A 19,740-nucleotide genomic window follows, 5' to 3' on the forward strand; every position below is an offset into this window, starting at 1 on the left:
GATAGGCAGCGTCTCTCTGGAGAACATAGATAGGTGACGTTTTGGGTTGGCACCCTTCTTCAGACAGCTGCCAGTGGCTTGGAGGCAGCAGCTCCACCAACTCTGCCACTTTGCCACCCATAATTGACCACTGATTTCTTCACCCAGGTTTAGTTGTGTGACATGGGCATCCCTGGCCAGGACTGTGTTGATAAACCACCACTAATTGCCCTTGAATAGGGCAGCGTCATCATCTTGAACATCTTGACCAAGGTTCGATCCCGACTACGGGTGCTGTCTGTATGGAGTTTGCACGTTCTCCCCGTGGCCTGCTCGGGTTTCCCCCAACACTCCAAAGACGTACAGGTTTGTGTGTTCATTGGCTTCTGTAAAATTGTAAATAGTCACGAGTGTGTAGGGTGGCGCTTGTGTACGGGGTGATCGCTGGTTGGAACAGACTCGGTGGGCCGAAGGGCCTGTTTCCGCGCTGTATCTCTAAAGGAAAGTTAGTTTTGTTTAGAGATACAGCACGCTCTAAACTAAACTAAACTAACTTTACTTTAGACTTTAGACATACAACGCAGAAACAGGCCCTTCGGCCCACTGAGTCCATGCCGACCAGCGATCACCCCAATGCACTAACACTATCCTACACACACACACTAGGGGCAATTTACAATTTTTACCAAAGCCAATAACCTACAAGCCTGCACGTCTTTGGAGTGTGGGAGGAAACCGGAGCGCCTGGAGAAAACCCACGCAGGTCACGGGGACAACGTGCAAACACCGTATGGACCAGCACCCGTGGTCGGGATCGAGCCCGGGTCTCTGGCGCCGTTGAGGCAGCAACTCTACCGCTGCGCCACCGTGAGTTTGGATTTCACCTCGTAGATGCCCGGGAAGTGTCATTTGGTGTCAAAGTAGCCTGGTGAAGATGGCCTTCGTAAAAGTGTTATGCTCCGGTGAAAAGTTTGCAGTGAGTTTGTGTGGTGTTGTGCAGCCCTGTTTACCCGAGCCTTGGCTGGCTGACAGACACACAGAGAGAGTGCAGCTATAACGACATTAGTTCCACTCGATGAGGAGCAACATATTCACTCTGTTCCCGCTTCCATTGGCTTCCCTCCACATCCTCCTCCCCTGTCTAACTGCTCTCTGTTTATTTTAACGGAAGCGAGGTTAAAAAAAATGTACGGGGCAAAAATGCACCGCGTTTTGTAGAAATGTATTTCTATCTTTCAGAGCAGCACCATAAATGTCATCTGTGGAGTGGAGTAATGGAAGATCTTTTAAAAAGAGTAGGAAAAGTTGAGGCTGTTGAAAAATTAAAAAAAAAACAATGTTTCTGCTTAACATAGAACATAGCGCAGGTTAGTAGGTTAATCGGCTTCAGATAAGAATTGCAAAATTGTTCCTAGTGTGTAGGATAGTGTTAGTGTACGGGGTGATCGCTGGTCGGCGCGGACACGGTGGGCCGAAGGGCCTGTGTCCACTCTGTATCTCCAAACGGAACATAAGGCGCAGCGGTAGATCATGGTGGCGCAGCGGTAGAGTTGCTGCCTTACACCGAATGCAGCGGCCGAGACCCAGGTTCGATCCCGACTACGGGCGCTGTCTGTACGGAGTTTGTACGTTCTCCCTGTGATCTGCGTGGGTTTTCTCCGAGGTCTTCCGTTTCCTCCCACACTCCAAAGCCGTGCAGCTTTTGCAGGTTAATTGGCTTGGTGAATATGAAAAATTGCCCCTGTTGGGTGTAGGATGGTGTCAATGTGCGGGGATCGCTGGTCGAGTTTTCAGACTCGCAGAATGTTCGCAACGAGTCCGTAGGAGGCCGTAGATATATCGCCGTAGGGACTCGGGGCATCAGGTAAGTCGGGTAAGTCGGGACGTTTTTTCCAGCATGATGAAAAATGTCCACGAGTAAAAAAATAGCCGCGAGCACCTACCGCTGGCATAACGAGCCGCTACGATATATCCACGGACTCCTACGGAATTGTTACGAACATTCTGCGAGTTTGAAAATTCGGGAGAATTCGTGAATAACTCGGGAAAGTGGGACAGGCCCTTAAGCTGTGTGTCTTGTTGCTTTTTTCAGTATGGCTGTATGGTAAATCGAGTTTCACTGTACCTCAATTGGTACATGTGTCAATAAAATATCTTTGTATCTTTAAACCTCTTATTTGAACAGTGGAAGGGGAGTGTCAAAGTATTTGCATTCATCATTATGGATTGATTTACGGGAGGATTGGATTTTTAGTTTGAGAGATACAGTGTGGAAACAGGCTCTTCAGCCCACTTAGTCCCACCGACCATGGGGTGAACACAGGAGAATGGGGTTAGGAGGGAGCCATGATTGAATGGCATAGTAGACTTGATGGGCCGAATCTGGTCCCCTAATCTGAGTAAAGACATTGTTGCCATAGAGGGAGTACAGAGAAGGTTCACCAGACTGATTCCTGGGATGTCAGGACTTTAATATGAAGAAAGACTGGATAGACTCGACTTGTACTCGCTAGAATTTAGAAGATTGAGGGGGGGATCTTATACAAACGTACAAAATTCTTAAGGGGTTGGACAGGCTAGATGCAGGAAGATTGTTCCTGATGTTGGGGAAGTCCAGAACTAACACAGTTTAAGGATAAGGGGGAAATCTTTTAGGACCGAGATGAGAATTTTTCTTTTTCACACAGTGTGTGGTGAATCTGTGGATTTCTCTGCCACAGAAGGTAGTTGAGGCCGGTTCATTGGCTATATTTAAGAGGGAGTTAGATGTGGCCCTTGTGGCTAAAGGGATCAGGGGGGTATGGAGAGAAGGCAGGTACAGGATACTGAGTTGGATGATCAGCCATGATCATATTGAATGGCGGTGCTGGTTCGAAGGGCCGAATGGCCTACTCCTGCACCTATTGTCTATGTTTCTATGAATGGCCTAATTCTATTTCTATCGCTCATTACTTTATGGTCTTATGACCAACGATCTCCCCACCCCGTACACCAGTTTTATCCTACGCACTCGGAACAATTTACATAAGCCAATTAAACTATAAATTGAAACAAAGAGAATAGGTGTAGGAGTAGGCCATTCAGCCCTTCGAGCCAGCACATGATCATTCAACATGATCATGGCGGATCATCCAAAATCAACTGCTTTTTCCCCATATCCCTTCATTCCGTTAGCCCTATGAGCTAAATCGAACTCTCTCCTGAATACATCATATCTGCACGTTTTTGGATTGTGGGAGGAAACCGGGGAAAACCCACGCAGGTCACGAGGAGGACGTGCAAACTCCGTACACACAGCACCCGCAGTCAGGATCGAACCCTGGTCTCTGGCGTTGCCAGGCAGCCACTCTACCGCTGCGCCGCCGTGCAACTTCACTCTGGGACACGGGGTGCGCAGGGAAACTCCAGATGAAGCTGGTTCATTTTGGAGCAGGGCTGGTTAAATGAGGATTTAAACGGCAGAGTTTGTAATCGAGGTTTGGCGAAAAGGCGGGGGGAGGTTGTATCCATTGGTTTCAAGTTGTCTCATCGTAAAATTCAAATCTCGGGGAATTGGCAAGAGATGGAGCAGGAGACGAGGAGAGGCGTTGCCAGGCAACCTCTTGTTGTGACTTGGAACGGAGCAGGGAGAGGTTTAAAGCCGCCAGCTCGAGAGGAAAATGGGAGTGAGATTAATTGGACAATTCTCTCTCGCACAAAGAGTTGGCACGGGGGAAGATACGGCCAGGCTTGGCGATTATCTTGTCACGCACGTCCCCACTGACCCATAGTTTGGGACTAACAATAACAAGCCGTGCTGCAGATCTGATTAGGGATTTATGTTTTCAGTCTTTGCTTGGTTGAATTTGAGGCATTTGTGTTTCACAGAAGCACAGAAAATAGGTGCAGGAGTAGGCCATTCGGCCCTTTCGAGCCAGCACCGCCAATTAATATGATCATGGCTGATCATCCACAATCACTAACCCCGTTCCTGCTTTCTCCCCACATCCGTTGATTCCGTTAGTCCTAAGAGCCAAATCTAACTCTCTCTGGAATACATTTGTTTCCATTAGTTGGCAACTTCAGATATTTTTGCTTGGCCACCTCGTATCTCGCTTGTGTGGGAAGGAACTGCAGACGCTGGTTTACACTGAAGATAGACACAAAATGCTGGAGTAACTCAGCAGGACAGGCAGCGTCTCTGGAGAGAATGAATGGGCGACGTTTCGGGTCGAGACCCTCCTTCAGACTGGGCCTGAAACTGAGCTCAGTCTGAAGAAGGAGCGCGACCCAAAACGTGATGTTGCCTGTGCCGCTGAGGTACTCCAGCATTTTGTGTCTATCTTTAATATTCCGCTTGGGCAGCTTACAACCCAGTGGTACGAATATTGACATCTCTAACTTCAAGTAAACCCTTGCTTTCCCTTGCTCTCCATCCCCTCCCCCATCCTAGTTCTCCGATTTCTTTGACTGTCCTCCGGATTAAATTTTACATTGTATGCCTCGTTGTCACCTTCTGCTCAGCTAACAATGAACAGTTCTACATTCTCCTTGTCAAGTCAAGTCAAGTTTATTTGTCACATACACATACGAGATGTGCAGTGAAATGAAAGTGGCAATGCTCGCGGACTTTTGTGCAAAAGACAAACAACAAAACAACCAAACAAATTATAAACACAATCATAACACACATATTCTTTTACATAATAAATAATAGAAGGAAAAACGTTCTGTAGAGTTAGTCCCTGGTGAGAAAGGCGTTTACAGTCCGAATTGCCTCTGGGAAGAAACTCCTTCTCAACCTCTCCGTTCTCACTGCATGGCAACGGAGGCGTTTGCCTGACCGTAGCAGCTGGAACAGTCCGTTGCAGGGGTGGAAGGGGTCTCCCATGATTTTGTTTGCTCTGGAGTTGCACCTCCTGTTGTATAGTTCCTGCAGGGGGGTGAGTGAAGTTCCCATAGTGCGTTCGGCTGAACGCACTACTCTCTGCAGAGCCTTCTTGTCCTTGGCAGAGCAATTCCCGAACCAGATGGTAATGTTCCCGGACAAGATGCTTTCCACCGCCGCTGCGTAGAAGCACTGTAGGATCCTCGGAGACACTCTGAATTTCCTCAATTGCCTGAGGTGGTAAAGGCGCTGCCTTGCCTTACTCACCAGTGCTGAGGCGTGTGATCCCCTTTGATCTCTTGTTGTCACACCTCACCCTTCCACATCTCTGTGTCTCCCTCAGTCCAGAGAAGGGTCTCGACCCGAAACGTTGCCCATTTCTTCTCTCCAGAGATGTTGCCTGTCCCGCTGAGTTACACCAGCATTTTAAGTCTAGCTTCAGATAATTTGGATTGTTTGAAATACATTTTTCTATAGCTCTAGGGGCTAGTGGAATCGATGGATATGGGGAGAAGGCAGGCACAGGTTATTGATTGGGGACGATCAGCCATGATCACAATGAATGGCTGTGCTGGCTCGAAGGGCCGAATGGCATCCTCCTGCACCTATTCTCTATGTTTTCTAAAATGGGCGGCCTAACGGTAGAGTTCCTTCCTTACAGCAATAGACAATAGGTGCAGGCGTAGGCCATTCGGCCCTTCGAGCACAGGCAGCGGCGGAGACCCGGGTTCGATCATGTTGACTGTACGTTCTCCCCGTGACCTGTGTGAGTTTTCTCCGAGATCTTCAGTTTCCTCCCACACTCCAAAGACGTTCAGGTTTGTAGTTTGTTCAAGAAGGAACTGCAGATGCTGGAAGATCGAAGGTACACAAAATTGCTGGAGAAACTCAGCAGGTACAGCAGCATCTATGGAGCGAAGGAAATAGGCGACGTTTCGGGCCGAAACCCATCTTCAGACTGAGGTTTGTAGTTTAATTGGCTTGGTGAATGTAAAAAAAAATGGTCTCTGGTGTGTGTAGGATAGTGTTAATGTGCGGGGATCGCTGGTCAGTGTGGACTCGGTGGGCCGAAGGGCCTGTTTACGTACTGTATCTCCAAACTAAATTAAAGCTCAGCGTTTAGGAAACATTGCGTTAGGAACTTCAACTAAATTGGAATGACTTGCAGAATTTTAATTATCTGTTTCCCACATCTTCTATTCCGGGATATCCTGTTTACTTCCCCTCTTCCTAATTCACATTACCACCATATCCATACTTTGAAAACCACTCACTCAAAACAATAGAGGGGGTTTTTTTCAGTTTTTATTTTAATTTATTGTCACTTGAAAATCTAGGTAAAGTGGAAATCTTTTTTTGTCGTGTGCCATCCAGTCAGTGGAAAGACTATCTGTGATGTAAACTAGCATCTGCAGTTCCTTCCCACACATTTTGTCTGCTCCACTGCGAAATCTCCACAAAGTATGTCTACTTTGGAGACTGTATTGCGTACGGTTTTGGTCTCCCAATCCGAGGAAGGACATTCTTGCCATAGAGGGAGTACAGAGAAGGTTCACCAGACTGATTCCTGGGATGTCAGGACTTGCATATGAAGAAAGACTGGATAGACTCGGCTTGTACTCGCTAGAATTTAGAAGATTGAGGGGGGATCTCATAGAAACTTACAAAATTCTTAAGGAGTTGGACAGGCTAGATGCAGGAAGATTGTTCCCGATGTTGGGGAAGTCCAGAACAAGGGGTCACAGTTTAAGGATAAGAGGGAAATCTTTTAGGACCGAGATGAGAAAAAAAAAATTCACACAGAGAGTGGTGAATCTGTGGAATTCTCTGCCACAGAAGGTAGTTGAGGCCAGTTCATTGGCTATATTTAAGAGGGAGTTAGATGTGGCCCTTGTGGCTAAAGGGATCAGGGGGTATGGAGAGAAGGCTGGTACAGGATACTGAGTTGGATGATCAGCCATGATCATATTGAATGGCGGTGCAGGCTCGAAGGGCCGAATGGCCTCTACTCCTGCACCTATTGTCTATGTTTCTATGTTCTCCTCTCTCTGACGAGAGATCTGCACTGCGTCTTACGATGCCTGTAGTTCTCCCCTGACTCTCAGTCTGAAGAAGGGTCTCGACCTGAAACGTCACCCATTCCTTTTCTCCAGAGATGCTACCTGACCCGCTGAGTTACTCCAGCTTCTTGTGTCCGTTCGGTATCAACCAGCAACCGCAGTTCCTTCCTCTTCTTCTTATGCCCCCTTCGGTCGTGGCTGACCACGGGTGTCTCCAGGGCGCTAGTCCCTATATGGAGGACACCTGTGCGTGACTTTGTTTAACGTGGGGAGACTGGCGCACAGACAGCCACCCCACGGTCCTTGACAGATCTGTGTCGGGATCCAGTGGCGTGGAGTCCAAGACGACCGGAGACCCTTTTCTGCCGCAGCCTTCATCCGCCTTCCCAGCCGTTGTGACGTTAGCTCCACTAAGGTCAGCCATCGTCCTCCGCCTGTTCCACCGTTGAGGTCTTGGTTGGATTGCTCTTTGTCAGAGACCTCCTCCCCCTCGACCTTACCGCCGTGGGTGGCCCCACCAGGAGCACAGCTCCAGACTGCATCGATCTCAGGACCACACAAGCTTCTCCACTTCCTGTGTACAGATACAGGGTAAAGGGAGCAACATTTAATGTGCAAGATGAAGTCTGATTGAAGATAATCCGAGGGTCTCCAATAAGGAAGAAGGTAGCTCAGGGCCGCTCTCTGGTTTGTGTTAGAATGGTTCAGCAGATGCAGGTTTACAAAAAAAAAAGACACAAAGTGCTGGAGTAACTCAGCGGGTCTGGCAGCATCTCTGGAGAACATGGATAGGTGACGTTTCGGGTTGGGGCCCTGCTTCAGACCCAACCCAAAATGTCACCTATCCATGTTCTCTAGAGATGCTGCCTGACCTGCTGAGTTACCCCAGATCTTTGTGACTTTTTTTAATCAACAAAACAATATGCACACTGGACATTGAAGAAATTCCATGATAATTTAACTTATAAAGCACACTTAAATTTGACAGCTCTTTGGTGATGGTTGAATTCATAAAATAATCTAAATGCTGAAAGTATGTTTGAACGTAGCTCGTTCTGACATAATGTCAGTCTAAAGAAGGGTCTCGACCCAAAATGTCACCCATTCCTTCTATCCAGAGATACTGCCTGTCCCGCTGAGTTACTCCAGCATTTTGTGTCTATCTGGCATTATGTTACGTGGTCGTTGTACAGGGCCATAGTGAGACCACACCTGGATTATTGTGTGCAGTTTTGGTCCCCTAATTTGAGGAAGGACATTCTTGCTATTGAGGGAGAGCAGCGTAGGTTTACAAGGTTAATTCCCGGGATGGCGGGACTGTCAGATGCTGAGAGAATGGAGCTGCTGGGCTCGGAAGGATGAGAGGGCATCTTATTGAAACATATAAGATTATTAAGTGTTTGGACACGCTAGAGACAGGAAACATGTTCCCGACGTTGGGGGAGTCCAGAACCTGGGTCCACAGTTTAAGAATAAGGGGTAAGCCATTTAGAACAGAGACGAGGGAACATTTTTTTTTTCTCACAGTGAGTTGTGAGTCTGTGGTATTCTCTGCCTCAGAGGGCGGTGGAGGCAGGTTCTCTGGAAAAATTTCAAGAGAGAGCTAGATAGGGCTCTTAAAGATAGCGGAGTCAGGGGATATGGGGAGAAGGCAGGAAAGGGGTTGATCAGCCATGATCACAGTGAATGGTGGTGCTGACTCGAAGGGCCAAATGGCCTACTCCTGCACCTATTGTCTATTGTCTATTGTCTATTGTGCCTGGATCCAATTGAAGTCAATGGGATAACGAAACCATTGGATTTTGGGGCTTCAGGAGAATTCACCTGGTCTTTTTTTTCCGTACCAACCGGGGCAGCACGGTGGCGCAGCGGTAGAGTTGCTGCCTCACAGCGCTAGAGACCCGGGTTCGATCTTGACTACGGGAGCTGTCTGTACGGAGTTTGTACGTTCTCCCCGTGACCTGCGTGGGTTTTCTCCGGGTGCTCCGGTTTCCTCCCACGTGCGGGTTTGCAGGTTAATTGGCTTCGATATAAAATCATAAATTGTCCCTAGGATAGTGTCGGTGAGCAGGGTGATCACTGGTCAGTGCCGACCTGTTTCCCCGCTGTGTCTGTTAAAGTCTAAAAGCAAGAGAATAAATCCCTGTGGAATTCTGCTCAGCTGCCGAGTGTTTGCGGCACTTGCCTTCCGGTAGACAGTCGGGAATGTGGCGCACTCCAGCACAGTTCCCCCTTGGTGTGAATGTCTGGGATGCCTTTTCCAGGGAGAGTGACTTTGCACTGATCCTTCCCCTGCCCACGGTCATTCCTCCTTCTCCCCGCTGCCATCCGCCAGAAGGTACAGAAGCTTGAAGCCACCAGACTCAGGAACAGCTTCTTCCCCTCTGTTATCAGGCATAGACGACCACTCCATCCGTAAGCCAGGGCAGCAGGGGCGGAAATCGCTTTTAAAATATGGGGGGGACACAATGAGGCCTAACATCTAGGACAGGGGCCGGCAACCTACGGCCCGCGGGCCGGATCCGGCCCTTAACACAAAACCATCCGGCCCGCAGGCGTATTTTTTTTTCAATTTGTTTTCGCGACCTGGGGAACTGAAGCTCGTACGGGGGCACGCAGGCCACCTGGGAACTACAGCCAGACCTGGGACAAGCAAACCGACGGGACTGGCTGTCGTGCCCAAGACACACAACATGAGGGGATTTGTCCCCCACCTCTCAAAACATGGGGGATGACAGGACCCCCCCCCCCCCCCCCCCCCCCCAGGATTTCCACCCATCAGCCAGGGTACTGTCCAATTCACCTCTAACCTCTACCCCTGGGGTGGGAGATTGCAACCTTCACTTGGTCCGCCCTGTTTCAACGAATGCAATCAACCCGGCATGTAAGATCAAATAAGATCAAATAGAACAAGTTGTCCTACAACTGTAGGCTGTGCACGCCATACACAAGAAGAAGAAGACCTCTACCCATTGCGGACATTGGACAATAGGTTCAGGAGTAGGCCATACGGCCCTTCGAGCCAGCACCGCCATTCAATGTGATATCATCAATGATCATCCACAATCTTCTGCCTTCTCCCCATATCCCCTGACTCCACTATCTTTAAGAGCCCTATCTAGCTCTCTCTTGAACGTATCCAGAGAACCCACCTCCACCGCCCTCTGAGGCAGAGAATTCCACAGACTCACAACTCTGTGAGAAAAAGTGTTTCCTCGTCTCCGTTCTAAACGGCTTACCCCTTATTCTTAAACTGTGGCCCCTGGTTCTGGACTCCCCCAACATCAGGAACATGTTTCCTGCCTCTAGCATGTCCAAACCCTTAACAATCTTATATGTTTCACTAAGATGCCCTCTCATCCTTCTAATCTCCAGAGTCTACAAGCCCAGCCACTCCATTCTATCAACATATGAGTCCCGCCATCCCAGGAATTAACCTTGTGAACCTACGCTGCACTCCCTCAATAGCAAGAATGTCCTTCCTCAAATTTTAAACTGACCAAAACTGCACGCAATACTCCAGGTGTGGTCTCACTAGGGCTCTGTACAACTGCAGAAGGATATTGGACTTTGTCTCTGGAACTGATGAGATACGTTGCTGAGAGCAAAGGTAGAAACAAATAACTGCAAATGCTGGTTAATACACTAAAGTGCAGAACGTGCTGGAGTAACTCAGGCAGCATCTCTGGGGAGTAGGAATCGGTGACGTTTCGGGTAGAGACCCAAAACGTCGCCCATTCTTTCTCTCCAGAAATGCTGCCTCACCCACTGAGTTTCTCCAGCATTTTTTGTCTACCTGAGGCTTTGATTATGTTGGCTGCTTTAATGAGGTCGCGTGAAGAAGTGCTGCTTGCTGAATAATATAACAAGCTCCAGGGTGACTGAACGCTACGAGAAATGCACAACCCTACTTTGTGTGTGTGAGAGACAGAGTGTGTGTGTGAGGGAGAGTGCCTGTGTGTGTGTGTGAGAGTGTGTGTGTGAGAGTGTGTGTGTGAGAGTGTGTGTGTGAGAGTGTGTGTGTGAGAGAGTGTGTGTGAGAGCGCGTGTGTGAGCGCGTGTGAATGCGAGTGTGTGTGAGAGTGTGGGTGTGTGGGGTGTGTGAGTGTGTGTGTGTGTGTGTGTGTGTGTGTGTGAGAGAGTGTGTGTGTGTGTGTGTGTGAGTGTGTGTGTGTGTGTGTGTGTGTGTGTGTGAGAGAGTGTGTGTGTGTGTGTGTGTGTGTGTGTGAGTGTGTGTGTGAGAGAGAGTGTGTGTGTGTGTGTGTGTGTGTGTGTGTGTGTGTGTGTGTGTGTGTGACTGTGTGTGTGTGAGAGTGTGTGTGTGTGTGAGTGTGTGTGAGTGTGTGGAGTGTGTGTGTGTGCGTGTGACTGTGTGTGAGTGTGTGTGTGTGTGTGAGTGTGTGTGCGAGAGTGCGTGCGAGTGTGTGTGTGTGTTTGAGAGAGAGAGTGTGAGTGTGTGTGTACGAGTGTGTGACACATAACTCTTTCCCCCAGCTGTCAGCTCGCGCTCTGTCTCTCCGTGTCCACCATTGTGGTTCATTCCCCGGTGCCGGGCTGGGGACGGGGACTCTGAGCCGTCTACATCTCCCTGAGCCCGCCACAGGAAGTGGACGGAGAACTTCCTGCCGTAACAATGGGTCTGAAAGAAGGGTCTCGACCCGAAACGTCACCCAGTCCTTCTCTCCAGGGATGCTGCTGCCTGTCCCCGCTGAGTTCCTCCAGCTTTTTGTGTCTACCTTTCGTCTTTCCCAGGGATTGCTGCTAACTTTGAAAGGTGCACAATCAAAGAGTTGTACATGTGGGTGTGAATTTGTTAAGACCTCCTTTAACATCTGTGCAAATGGTGCAAGGGTGTGTGTGTGTGAGAGAAAGTGTGTTAAAGTGAGAATGTGAGAGGGTGTGTGTGTGTATATGTGTGAGTGTGTGTTTGTGAGAGTGGATCTGTGTGAAAGTCAAAGAGAGATTGTGTGGGTATGTGTGAGAATGGGTGAGTGAGAGAGAGTGTGTGTGTGTGTGTGTGTGTGAATGGGTGTGTGAGAGCGAGAGCGTGCAAGGGCAATCCACACTTGTCAGAGAATGCCGAACATTGCTGGATCCTGCACTCCTCAGAACAGGTCTCTCCCCTCTCTCCACGAGGAGAGACACGGAATGCTGGAGTAACTCAGCGGGACCAGGCAGCATCTCTAGAGAGCAGGAGTAGGTGTGATGTTTCGGCCTAATTCTACTACTATAACCTGTGGACTTGTGGGTCGAGACCCTTCTTCAGACTGAGGGAAGGGAGACACAGAGATGTGGAAGGGTAAGGTGTGAAAATGACAGGTCAAAGGGGACGATGATGATGAAGGGAACGTGGAGCGGTTCATTGTTAGTTGAGGGGAAGTTGACAATGACAATTAGTAATAGCAGGTCCTTCCTACACATCCCCTCTCTACACTCCCCTGGGCCCTTTCCCCTCTCTCTACACTCTCTGGTCCCCAGTTCTACTCTCCCCTGGGCCACAGTTCCATCCCTCTCTCTACACTCCCCATGGCCCCTGTTTATATCATCTCAACTTGAAGAAGGGTCCCGACCCACAACGTCACCCATCCTTTTTCCCCAGATATGCTGCCTGACCCACTAAGTTACTCCAGCACTTTGTGTCTGTCTTTGGTATAAACCAGCATCTGCAGTTTTTAATACATCTCTGCTCCATACCCTGACCGATGAAGGTCGCTGTCACGTTGAATGGAGGAGCTGAGTTGTCTACCCCTGCTCATAAGGCCATAAGTGATAGGGGCGGAATTAGGCCATTCGGCCCATCGAGACAACTCCGCCATTAGATCATGGCGGATCTCCAGGCGGTCACGGTGGCGCAGCGGTAGAGTTGCTGCCTTACAGCGAATACAGCGCCAGAAACCCAGGTTCGATCCCAACTACGGGCGCTGTCTGTACGGAGTTTGTACGTCCTCCCCGTGATCTGCGTGGGTTTTCTCTGAGATCACCGGTTTCCTCCCACACTCCGAAGGCGTACAGGTTTGTAGGCTAATTGGCTTGGTAAATGTAAAAATTGTCCTTAGTGCGTGTAGGATAGTGTTAATGTGTGGGGATCGCTGGTCGGCACGGACCCGGTGGGCCGAAGGGCCTGTTTCCGCACTGTAGCTCTAAACTAATCTATCTCTCCCTCCTAACCCCATTCTCCTGCCTTCTCCCCATAACCCCTGACACCCGTACTGATCAAGAATCTATCTATCTCTGCTCTTGTGTTGCTGTGTTCTCAATGCCAAAGGATGCATTATTGAGGCTGATTAGTTACTTGGCTTATAGTGATTCAAAGAAAGAGGATTCTTGGCTGTGACGTCAGTACAGAGCTCAGAGCATCATGGGCGGCACGGTGGCGCAGCGGTAGAGTTGCTGCCCAAAGGGCCTGTCCCACTGTACGAGGTAATTCAAGAGTTCTCCCGAGTTCTCCCCTGATTTGAGCTTGTGTAATGTCTGTAACGGGTATTTAGAAGCTCTTCAATGCCACGTAGCGGCTCGTACGAGTAGCGGTAGGTACTCGGGAAATCCGGTAAACTCGTGACGTTTTTTCAACACTGTGAAAAATGTCCACGAGTAAAAAAAATACTTGTGATGAAAATGTTTTTACTTTTTGCTCGTACGAGCCGCTACATGACATCCACGAGCTCCTACGTACCCGCCACGGACATATTACACGAGCTCGAATCAGGGGAGAACTCGGGAGAACTCTTGAATTACCTCGTACAGTGGGACAGACCTTTTACAGCACTAGAGACCCGGGTTCGATCCTGACGATCCTGCTATCCGTACGGCGTTTGTACGTTCTCCCTGTGACCTGCGTGGGTTTACTCCGGGTGCTCTGGTTTCCCCCAACACTCCAAAGATGTTCAGGTTTGTAAATCAATTGGCTTTGGTAAAATCGTAAATTGTCCCTATTGTGCGTGTGTGTAGGATGGTGTGTGTGTGTACGGGGTGATCGCTGGTCGGCACTGACTCGGTGGGCTGTCTGAGCCAGTTTCCGCGCTGAATGGCTAAAGCTTAAATGTGTAGGTAGGAACTGCAGGTGTCGGTTTACACCGAAGATAGACACAAAAAGCAGAAGTAACTCAGCGGGTTAGGTCCGGCAGAATCTCTGGGAGAGAAGGAATGGGTGGTGTTGAAGGTCTAGACTGTGGAAGGGTCACGTCACCGATTCCTTTTCTCCTGAGGTGCTGCCTGACCCGCATTTTGTGTCTGCTATCGAAAGTTTAAAGTAAAGTCTAACGCTTGTTGAAATGAGAAAGGAATGGTCTTTATGATGCAAGTCCAAATCTATCTGGGCTGGTGTCAGATTAGTTTAGAGATACAGCGCGGAAACAGGCCCTTTGGCCCACCGAGTCCGCATCGACCAGCGATCATCGTACGCTAACACTAGTCTCTAGACAATTTACATTTATGCCAGGCCTATCAACCTACAAACCTGTGGGTCTTTGGAGTGTGGGAGGATCCCGGAGCACCCGGAGAAAACCCACACGGGTCACGGGGAGAACGAGCAAACTCCGTGCAGACGGCACCTGTAGTCGGGATGGAACCCGGGTCTCTGGCGCTGTGAGGCAGCAACTCTACCGCTGTGCCGCCCACAAACGGCCTCTTGGATGGGAGTCCAACTCTCTGAGCGCTGGTATTAGTTGGAAGAGATTCAGAAGCTTGTTCCCCAGTGCCCTGGCTTTTGTTTATTCTTCAAATAGAACACTCTGAATTATCTTGGATTATCAGAACATCATCACATTGCAATTTGTGTGGTTTTGCTGTAAGATTCAGATTCAGATTCAATTTTAATTGTCATTGTCAGTGTACAGTACGGAGACAACGAAATGCATTTAGCATCTCCCTTGAAGAGCGACATAGCAAACGATTTGAATAAATAATAATAAGTGTCCGGGGGGGGGTGGTGATTGGCAGTCACCGAGGTACGTTGTTGAGTAGAGTGACAGCCGCTGGAAGGAAGCTGTTCCTCGACCTGCTGGTTCGGCAACGGAGAGACCTGTAGCGCCTCCCGGATGGTAGGAGGGTAAACAGTCCATGGTTGGGGTGAGAGCAGTCCTTGGCGATGCTGAGCGCCCTCCGCAGACAGCGCTTGCTTTGGAAGCAATGAGGAAGTAAACATGAGGAACAGAGGCAGGAGCAAGGCCCTTCAGCCCAACCACTCCATGCCGACCAAGATGTCTTAGTCATTGTCATGTAGCACGGAAACAGGCCCTTCGGCCCAACTTGTCACACCTTCCTGCGCTTGGTCCATATCCTTCCAAACCTGTCCTATCCATGTACCTGTCTAACTGTTTCTTAAACGTTGGGATAGTCCCAGCCTCAACTACCTCCTCTGGCAGCTTGTTCCATACACCCACCATCCTCTGTGTGAAAATGTTACCCCGCAGATTCCTAGTCAATCTTTCCCCCTTCACCTTGAACCTAAGTCCTCTGGTCCTCGATTCACCTACTCTGGGCAAGAGACTCTGTGTGTCTACCCAATCTATAGACCATAGACAATAAACAATAGGTGCAGGAGTAGGCCATTCGGACCTTCAAGCCAGCACCGCAATTCAATGTGATCATGGCTGATCATCCCCAATCAGTACCCCGCTCCTGCCTTCTCCCCATATCCCCTAACTCCGCTATCTTTAAGAGCCCTATCTAGCTCTCTCTTTGAAGTATTCAGAGAACTGGCCTCCACCGCCCTCTGAGGCAGAGAATTCCCCAGATTTACAACTCTCTGTGTGAAGAAGTGTTTCCTCGTCTCCATAAATGGCTTACCCCTTATCCTTAAACTGTGGCCCCTGGTTCTGGATCTCCCCCAACATTGGGAACATGTTTCCTGCCTCTCGCGTGTCCAAACCCTTAATAATCTTATGTTCCTCTCTGTCTGAACTAATCCTATTCATAGAAACATAGAAACATAGAAATTAGGTGCAGGAGTAGGCCATTCGGCCCTTCGAGCCTGCACCGCCATTCAATATGATCATGGCTGATCATCCAACTCAGTATCCCGTACCTGCCTTCTCTCCATACCCTCTGATCCCCTTAACCACAAGGGCCACATCTAGCTCCCTCTTAAATATAGCCAATGAACTGGCCTCGACTACCCTCTGTGGCAGAGAGTTCCAGAGATTCACCACTCTCTGTGTGAAAAAAGTTCTTCTCATCTCGGTTTTAAAGAATTTCCCCATTATCCTTAAGCTGTGACTCCTTGTCCTGGACTTCCCCAACATCGGGGACAATCTTCCTGCATCTAGCCTGTCCAACCCCTTAAGAATTTTGTAAGTTTCTATAAATTCCCCTCTCAATCTCCTAAATTCTAGAGAGTATAAACCAAGTCTATCCAGTCTTTCTTCATAAGACAGTCCTGACATCCCAGGAATCTGTCTGGTGAACCTTCTCTGCACTTTTTCTATGGCAATAATGTCCTTCCTCAGATTAGGAGACCAAAACTGTACGCAATACTCCAGGTGTGGTCTCACCAAGACCCTGTACAACTGCAGTAGAACCTCCCTGCTCCTATACTCAAATCCTTTTGCTATGAAAGCTAACATATTCACCCATGTTTGCCTGATATACCTCTAAAGCTACCCATCCAAATGTGTTTTAAATGTATTAAAAAAGACGCTAAGTGCTGAAGTAACTCAGCGGCTCATGCAGCATGTGTGAAGAATATGGACATGCTTCAGGTTTAAGGTTAGGGGGGGGAGATTTAATGGAAATCCGAGGGGTAACATTTTCACATCTCGGGTGGTGGGTGTACGGAATGAGCTGCCAGAGGAGGTAGATGAGGCTGGGACTATCCCAACGTTTAAGAAACATTTAGACAGGTACATGGATAGGACAGGTTTAGAGGGATATGGGCCAAAGGCAGGCAGATGGGACTAGTGTAGCTGGGGCATGTTGGCCGGTGTGAGCAAGTTGGGCTGAAGGGCCTCTTTCCACGCTGTAACACTCTATGACTCTTTGTAAGCCATTCGGCCCATCATCTTCTCCGCCATTCAATCATGGCTGATCTTTCCCTCGTAACCCCAATTCTCCTGCCTTCTCCCCATAATCCCTGACGCCCAGACTAATCAAGAATCTATCAATCTCTTAAATGCCCATTGACTTGGCTGCCACAGCCGCCTGTGGCAATGAATCCCACAGATTCACCCCCCTCTGGGTGGAGAAATTCCTCCACATCTCCTTCCTACATTTCTCACTGAATTACCTTTTCCTTTTTGTTTGTTTTTAGTCCATCGAGCCAGCGGGGTGACGATCATATCTTCAGATAAGGACGTGGAAGTCAACGAATTTGATAGTAAGTGCCGTTGGTCCTCTGTGTGACCTCTCCCCGCATCCCCCTCTGACCCCACCCCCTCCCCTCTGACCCCACCCCCCCCTCTCTGACCCCACCCCCCCCCTTCTGACCCCCCTCCCCCTCCCCCCTCCCCCCCCCCCTCCCTCCTCTGACCCCACCCCTCCCCTCTCTGACCCCACCCCCTCCCCTCTGACCCCCCACCCCCTCCCCTCTGATCCACCCCCCTCCCGACCCCCCCCCCCTTCACCTCTGACCCCACCCCCTCACCTCTGACCCCCCCCCCTCCCCTCTGACCCCACCCCCTCCCCTCCCCTGACCCCACCCCCCCCCCCTCTGACCCCCCCCCCCCCTCCCCCCCGCCCCCCCCTCGCCCTTTGCCCCCCCCCCGCCCCCCCTCTGACCCCCCCCCCCCCTCCCCTTCTGACCCCACCCCCCCCCCCCCTCTGACCCCACCCCTCCCCTCTGACCTAACCCCTCCCGACCCCCCCCCCTTCACCTCTGACCCCACCCCCTCACCTCTGACCCCACCCCCTCCCCTCTGACCCCACCCCCTCCCCTCTGACCCCACCCCCTCCCCTGACCCCACCCCCCTCCCCTCTGACCCCACCCCCTCCCCTCTGACCCCCCTCCCCCTGACCCCCTGACCCCCACCCCCTCCCCTCTGACCCCACCCCCTCCCCTCTGACCCCACCCCCTCCCTCTCTGAGCCCCCCTCCCCCCTCTGACCCCCCCTCCCCCCTCATGACCCCACCCCCTCCCCCCTCTGACACCCCCTCGATCCCGACCACGGGTGCCGTCTGTACGTAGTTCGTGCCTTCTCTCCGTGACCCGCGTGGGTTTTCTCCGGGAGTTCCGGTTTCCTCCCGCACTCAAAAGACGTGCAGGTTTGCAGGTTAATTGGCTTCTGTAAATTGTCCCCGGTGTGCAGGACGGAGCCAGTGGACGTGAGATCGCTGGTCGGTGCCGGCTCGGTTGGGGCCTGTTTCCATGTTGTATCTCTGAACGAAACTAAACAATATCTAACGTGACATTTAAAATGTTTAAAATCCCATCTGTTTCTCTCATGCCCTTGAGGGAAGGAAATGTAGATATTGGAAAGGTCAAAGACTAGAGGGCGTAGCTGGAAGGTGGGAGTGACTGGATCATATGCAGGCAGACGGGATTTACTGCACACCTCCAGATTCAGGGACAGTTTCTTCCCAGCTTCTTATCGGGCAACTGAACCACCCTACCACCAACTAGAGAGCAGTCCTGATCTCCCATCTACCTCATTTGTGACCCTTCGGACAGTCTGAGGAAGGGTCTCGACCCGAAACGTCGCCTATTTCCTTCGCTCCATAGATGCTGCCTCACCCGCTGAGTTTCCCCAGCATTTTATGTCTACCTTCGATTTTCCAGCATCTGCAGTTCCTTCTCAAACACTCGGACTGTCTTTGATCGGACTTACCGTGCACTAAACGTTATTATCTAATCATGTATCTGTACGCTGTGGACGGCTCGATTGTAATCATGTATTGTCTCCCCGCTGACTGGTTAGCACGCAACAAAAGCCTTTCTGCTGTATCTGGGTACACGTGACAATAAACTAAAACTGGTGAACTGTAGTTTGACTTGGCACCAGGTTTTGGCACAGATATAGGGTGGGCTGAAGGGCCTGTTCCTGTGATGTACTGTTCTACATCCAACTGAATATCAATTCCTGGCGCACAGCTCACGGTCTCCTAGGTTACCATCTTTCTCGAGCTTCCTGGACAATTGTGGCTCCATTTCGTCTTCAAAGCAGAAGTTGCAGGCCCCTAAACGTTCCCCCTCAGCCACCCAGCTCCACCAGTGAAGATTTCTTCTCAGCCCTCCACGTACATCTATGCTCCTCTCATAGAAAGCGTTTTTATCGGGATGCACCGCAGCACGGTTTGGGAACAGCTCCATCCGAGACCGCAGGAACTTACAGAGGATTGTGGACGCAGCCCAGACCATCGCACAAACCAACCTCCCTTCCATTGACTGCATCTACACCTCACGCTGCCTCGGCAAGGCCAGCAGCATCATCAAGGACCAGTCGCACCCTGGCCACTCCCTCTTCTCCCCTCTCCCATCGGGCAAAGATGCAGAAGTCTGAAAAGGCACAGGGACATTTTCCTCCCAGCTGTCATCAGGCAACTAAACCAGGCAACCAAAATTGAGTATAGGAGCAGGGAGGTTCTACTGCAGTTGTATAGGGTCTTGGTGAGACCACACCTGGAGTATTGCGTGCAGTTTTGGTCTCCAAATCTGAGGAAGGACATTATTGCCATAGAGGGAGTGCAGAGAAGGTTCACCAGACTGATTCCTGGAATGTCAGGACTGTCTTATGAAGAAAGACTGGATAGACTTGGTTTATACTCTCTAGAATTTAGGAGATTGAGAGGGGATTTTATAGAAACTTACAAAATTCTTAAGGGGTTGGACAGGCTAGATGCAGGAAGATTGTTCCCGATGTTGGGGAAGTCCAGGACAAGGGATCACAGCTTAAGGAAAAGGAG

The 19,740-nt window shown here is 50.1% G+C and overlaps 1 protein-coding gene across 1 annotated transcript in view; it reads left to right on the plus strand.

The window, feature by feature from the left end:
- Positions 1-19,740, plus strand: part of jam2a (junctional adhesion molecule 2a) — a 43,986-nt gene that overhangs the window by 7,548 nt on the left and 16,698 nt on the right. The window contains 1 exon segment of the mRNA XM_055645235.1: positions 17,153-17,218. Within this exon segment, the coding sequence (XP_055501210.1) occupies positions 17,153-17,218 (66 nt within the window).

The sequence above is a fragment of the Leucoraja erinacea genome, chromosome 13 (assembly GCF_028641065.1).
Source record: "Leucoraja erinacea ecotype New England chromosome 13, Leri_hhj_1, whole genome shotgun sequence".
Lineage (NCBI taxonomy): Eukaryota > Metazoa > Chordata > Chondrichthyes > Rajiformes > Rajidae > Leucoraja > Leucoraja erinaceus.